Source organism: Besnoitia besnoiti (genome assembly GCF_002563875.1).
Source record: "Besnoitia besnoiti strain Bb-Ger1 chromosome Unknown contig00014, whole genome shotgun sequence".
Taxonomy (NCBI): domain Eukaryota; phylum Apicomplexa; class Conoidasida; order Eucoccidiorida; family Sarcocystidae; genus Besnoitia; species Besnoitia besnoiti.
The window spans coordinates 272,909-279,070 of NW_021703916.1; the positions used below are offsets into that span (position 1 = coordinate 272,909).

General features: G+C 55.2%; 1 protein-coding gene across 1 annotated transcript; it reads right to left on the minus strand.

Moving 5' to 3' along the window:
* Positions 1-210: 210 nt before the first annotated feature.
* On the minus strand, positions 211-5,923 carry BESB_025220 (DEAD (Asp-Glu-Ala-Asp) box polypeptide 41 family protein; the record flags this gene model as incomplete). Its single annotated transcript, XM_029361210.1, has 10 exons — positions 211-381; positions 896-1,181; positions 1,600-1,831; positions 2,186-2,346; positions 2,578-2,702; positions 3,179-3,333; positions 3,669-3,801; positions 4,299-4,577; positions 4,836-4,972; positions 5,545-5,923. 10 exons carry the CDS (start codon positions 5,921-5,923, stop codon positions 211-213), a joined length of 2,058 nt encoding a protein of 685 aa, XP_029215565.1.
* Between the last annotated feature and the right edge of the window lie 239 nt (positions 5,924-6,162).

The window sequence follows — 6,162 nt, forward strand, 5'->3', positions numbered from 1 at the left end:
GCAAGGCAAATCATCGTCAACCCACTCGGTCTCCCGCCCACCTGCTCGCGTCTCATATATATATATATATACATACATATTCACATGAGTCCGCGCGCAGATATGTGCGCGACGCGCCCTCGATGTGGCCTCCGCGCGCGCATCCACATATATACGCAGGGAGTACATGTGAATGTGGATATGAATGTGTGCGCATGCGCCGCGCGGTCTTTACCAGTCGCCGCCGTACTGCGCGGTATTGCCGTAGCGCGACCCCGAAGTAAGGAAGTCCTTGCCCATGGTGCCTTGCGTCTGGCGCTTCTGCGTCTCCAGCTTGGGACACTGCGCAATACGATGCCCCAGACCACCGCAGTACGCACAGCCGCGAACGCCACCGATCTCCTGAGCAGAAACGCGCGCAAATCGCACGCCACATGGACATGGGCACCGCAGACACGTGATCACATGTAGAGAAAAACACACGCGCACACAGCGAGCCGCGCCATGCAGACCCCATATCCGAATCCGTATCTGTCTAAATCCGTCTATATCCATGGGTAGATGCACATAACTATCTACATCTATGTACGTACGTATCTACATCTATATTTATTTATCCGTCTATCTGCCTATCTATCTACGTCCATCAACATCTCGCTGTGTCTATATCTCTTTGTATCTGTCGAGTTGCAGAGGCAGCACGCAGACGGCAGTGCGGCGGCTGCATCCAGGCGAGCTCTGCGGTCTGCGCGCCTCGGTGCGTCACCTTTCTGTCCGCGGCGTGCGCCTGCAGCTCTTGACAGCTCTCTGCATCCGATGCGTTCCAAAGACAGCTATCAGTGGTGGATTTCAAAATCCTACTACCTTGAGATTATTCCACGTCGGTTGTGTTCTAGGCATCTCTCCTGCCGCGTACCTTGAGGTTGAAGCCTCTGGAGTCGAGCGCCTCGAGGAAGGGCGGAATGCGCTGGCCAGCTTCGATGAGCAGGGCCTTCAAGTCGAGCAAAACTGTCTCTTCTTGGTTCTTGTTCACAAACGTCGTCGCGACACCTGTGCGGCCGCAGCGCCCTGTGCGCCCGATGCGGTGGACGTAGTTCTCGATTTCCTTCGGCATGTCGTAGTTGATCACATGCTGAATCGCTGGGAAATCCAAACCCTTTGACGCGACGTCAGTCCCCACCAGAACGTCTTTTCGGCCTTCGCTGAAGACACGCGACACCAGACGTGTCTTCGGCTCCATTCAGAGTTCGCCCCTCTCCAGAGACCCAATACGCACACACATGCTCTGCTACCACATAAACATATATGTGTGCGGATAGTACCATATATATATGTATATGAATGATACCACATATATAACTATATGTTGACGCTATCACATATATATATATATATATATATATATATATGGATTCTACCACATATATGGATTTGGGCGCTACCATATATATATGTATGTGAACGACCCACAAATATGTATGTATGGACTGCGGGAGACCCGCACTTGCGCTGGTCGTGTGGGTTGGCGCGGTGGCATGCCCTACACGCGACTTGCAAGCGCAGATGCTTCAGAAGGGGTTACCAGCGCTTGAGGCACTATCGCCCTGCGAGGCGACTCACCGGAAGGCGCGCACCGCGTCGCTTCGTTCCTCCTGCGCGAGGCCGCCGTGGACTGCGGCGGCGTCGACGCCCTTCAGTAGCAGGTACTCTTGGATGTCATCGACGTCTTTTTTGTTTTCGCAGAAAATCAACACGGGCGGCGCGGTTTTTTGCAGACAGTGGAGCAGATACGGCAACTTGTTCTCCTGCTTCACGTACTCGACTTCTTGCACGACATCCAAGTTCGCCGCGCCTGCGCCACCCACACGACGAAAAAAAAAAAAAAAATGGATCTCGGGGGGGCGCTCACTCGCCTACGCCTTCTGTGAAGGCAGCGAAAAAGCGAGGTAAACGGGTTACAGCGAGCCACAAAAGGAGCTGACGCAGCCTGGAATTGTTCTACAGCGGCGTTTCCGCCGCGCCGACCGCCTAAGGCTCCACCTCGAATTTCGAAACCACGTCCCCTTAACCGCTCGCTGCGACACCCCCCGTCTGCGTTCCCGAGGTCGACAAACGCTCCCACAGACAAATCTCTGATTTTTCGAGAAAACGAAACCTCCAATGTGCGCGTCGCTCTCGCAGATTTAAAGTTCGTCGCGCGACTTACCGGCACGCCCGACGTTGACCACGAGCGGGTCGATGAGCGCAGACTTTGCAAACTCTTGGATTTTCCGCGGCATTGTCGCTGAGAAGAGCAGCGTCTGGCGCTGGTGTCCGAAGCTGTCGAGCACGTTTCGGACTTCTTCTTCGAAACCCATGTCAACCATCCTGAAAACCAAAAAACGGCAAAAACCCCCCACAAATTACGCACAAAACACTCGCCGGAACTCGCCACAGGCGCGTAAACGACGAGGGAGAGGGAGAGGAAGTGAGAGTGAGAGAGAGTGGGACAGGGCGAGTAACTAACGGAAAAACGAACGGCAAACTGCCACGCGCGGCTGCGCGCGTGCCACGTCGTTCAAATCCCTTTTTGCTGCGGAATGTCGCGCGCGCCGTTACCTGTCGGCTTCATCGAAGCAGAGGTATTCGCACTGCTGCAGCGCGAGGCGGCGCTTGTTGAGCATGTCTGTCAGCCGCCCAGGTGTCGCGACGATGCAGTGAACGCCTTGTCGAATTGCTTGCGACTGCGCCGCAACAGCCACGCACATAGATTTCCATCGCTCACAAGGAGACTCAGGGACGTGAGGAAGCAAACATACGTGAGTCAAACCGCGTCCTCCACGCCGCGCGCCGGCAGACAAATGAACAAACACTCTGCCCAGTCACGCGTAGAGATACGCAAGGACCGCAGACTTATCGATTCAAACTCAACTAGATATATGTATGTATGTATGCATGTATGTAGAGATGTGTAGGTATGCATGCACGAATGGATACGTATGACTACATATTGCAGATGTAGGTGTGTATCGACACATGCAAATCCTTCCAGACTTCCGTTTGACTGGAGAACGCCGCGGCCGGCGGAGCTGCGCCGCCGCAGCGAGTCGACCTGCCCCAAACCGAATGGCACGGCGGGTCCACGCGAGAGCAGCGTTCGGCGGAGAAACCTCGACATGCGCGTCTGTCGAGTAAAAGAAGCTGAAACAGCGCTGCTCACCTGCTCGACGACGCTGATGCCTCCGATGATGCACACGCAGCGAAGACGCGGAAAGCCACCCTCGTGGAGCTTTTCGCAAAAGAAGGAACAGACGTCGTTCGTCTGGCTCGCCAGCTCGCGCGACGGACAAACCACCAGGCCAAAGGGACCTTCGCCTAGAGAGAAACAGAAAAAAAAAATTCGCTTCTTTCTTCTTGGCGCTCGCCACTCACCGACAGCGACAGTTGCTGAAGCGCGGCGCGCGCGGTCAGCGTCCGCGCGGCAGCCAGCACCCCCGCGGACCCCGCAAACCCTCAAACCTGCACAGGCATGTCCACCTAGCGACTCGCATGCATAAACACATATATTGATTCGCAGACAGGTATATATGAACACATATACGCTGCATACACACAGATCTACAGATACATGATATGTTTGCGGAATTTGCACAGGCCGAGCGGCCCCCGACTCTGTGGCCTCTTTTGTTTTCGAGACAAGGGCCGCATACCTGCAAGGTATGGCGCCCGCAGTTCGGATTCGAGGGCCCCCATGATCATTGGGAGCGAAAAGACGAGAGTCTTTCCACTGCCGGTGAACGCAATGCCGATAATGTCGCGGCCCTGGAGAATAGCCGGGATGCCCTGAGACGAACAAAACAAAAAAAATAGGAAAAAATCGTTATCCGACGACCATGCTGCGAAGCGCACCCGCGCCTCTTTCGAGTCCAGCCCATCGCTGCTGAGGGTAGAGAGACGAAGAAGAAAAACTCAAAACGAAGAAAAATGCCCTCGAAGACAAATGAAAAAAAAGAATCTTCCTTCTCTGCTCTTGGCTGCCCTCGATGAATGCGGCTCAAGCGCCCCTCTCCCTCCCTCTATACGCGCACACAGATGCGAGTATATACACATAAGTATGTATATATACTATTACACAAATATATACATGTACATATATTACTAAACATCTATGTATATATATGTGTATATAGAATGAATGCCCTCATGGCGCCTCAAGATGGGGATATGCATGTGTAGACACGTATTGCGCATATATATAAATACGTCCGTATGCTTGTACCTACTTGCATTCCGCAGAGGATGAGTCAGGTGTCTGCGTGCCGCGTCCGACTTGCGCTTACCTGCATCTGAATTTGCGTCGGGTACGAAATGCCTCGCTCCTGCAGGCCCTTGAGAATGGGCGCGGGAAAGCGCATGTCTTTGAAGTTTCTAAACGGCGGCGGCGGATCTTCGCCACTCACGTCGATGAAGAAGCGCTCGCGAACTTCGTTTGCCTCCGCCAGACTCAACTCGGCGTATTTATCGGGCACCGCCCAGTTCGACTGCATGCGATTTGTATACACGATGCCCTTGGCGCGCTCGCGGACACCTTGCAGCGGCGCGCCCATCGACTTAGAGACCTGGAAAGCAGAAAACCGAAACTCCACACACGCCAGCGACACTCCAGACGCGCCGTGAACAGCGGCCTCACAATCGAATGCACCCGCGCCAGGTTGCAGACCAAGTTGCGCATCCTTGAACGGGATGAAAGGCGTTCATACCGATACGCTGAGAAGGTTCCTGTCGCTTTGACAAGTTCCCTCTCTCACCCCTCGCGGGGCGCGACGCACAAGAGGCTAAGCACGCTGAGAGACGTCGGCGCCGGGCTGGCGACTCACCTGCTCCAGGATGCGCTTCTCCTCTTCTTCCATCTCCTTTTCGATGTCCTTCTTCTGCGCCTCGGCCTCCGCGCGCAACTTGTGACTCGTCGCGAGGAGGGTTCTGCGAAAGTCCGCCCGCGCCCGCGAGAGCGCCACTGAGACGCACACGCCAGAAAAAGATGAAAAAGAGGTGGAGGAAGGAACAAAAAACACGCGGCGAAAGGGGCACGACACCAGACTCGCCCAGAAGAGACACGAGGGGACAAAGGCATCCTCACACGACGACAAAAAAAGAGGAAGAACAGACAAAAAATTGACAGCGCGGAAGCCTCAGGGGTCCAGAGAGAGGCCGAGCGCAACGATCGTCAAGCGCGCGGAGATGTGTCATCGCGAAGAAAAGAAAAGAATTATGACATTTATAAACGCGAGAAAACCGAGAGAGGGTGAGGCACCGGACACAATCAGAAAGCCCCTCTGCAGAGAGAGAGAGGGAGGCGAACGAGAGGAGAGTGAACAGCGATTGGGCAGCTAGGAGAGACGGGCGCAGAATGAGACTGGGGACCGACGACGCGCGACCCCCTTCACACTGAGGAGGACGAAGACAGGGATCGACAGCGACAACAGCTGCGCAGCCAAAAACGACACACACAATGCACGCGAGCGTGTTGCTGAGCTGGCGTGTTACTGAGCTGGCGCGCGCCAAAAAAGGTCTCGCTTGCGTGCTCACCGCTGTTTTCTTTTTTCTTTTTCTCATCGTTGAGCTGCCCGTCGTCGTCGTCTGACAGGCCGTCCGCGGCCTCTTCGCGCACGAGGTGCGCGTCAAGCGCGCGGAGCTGCCGCTGCAGCAGCTTGGCTTTCATTGCCCGGCGTTTCTTCAGTGGCACATACAAGTCGCTTTCTCCCTTCTTGTCCTCCTCTTCGAGTAGCTCCCGCAGCGCAGCCTGACTCTCGTCTTCCTCCTCGTATCGCCCTGCGTACCGAGGCTGGGCTGCGGTTGCACTCCGCTTTAGTCTGCGAGACTCGCCTCCGCCGGGGCTTGCGCGAGGGTCTTGACCGGCATCCCTCCGCGCAGGCGAGGAAGATGAGGAACGCGGCAGCGGCGCCATCGCGAAAAGAAACGAAAAAGGCTGAGAAAAGGACGACGCAGGCGACGCGCGGAAAGCAAACGAGACTCCGGAACGAAGGAAAGAAAACGAAAACAGTGCCTCGGTTGGCTGCGCGTGAGGCAGCAGGCACGAAAAAGAAGGCGAAGACCGCAAGAAGAGAAGTGAATAGCAGTAGAGAGAAGGGAAAAACAGTACCAAGGCTCAAAAACAACGTAGACGAAGAAGGAGCGTAGAAGTGG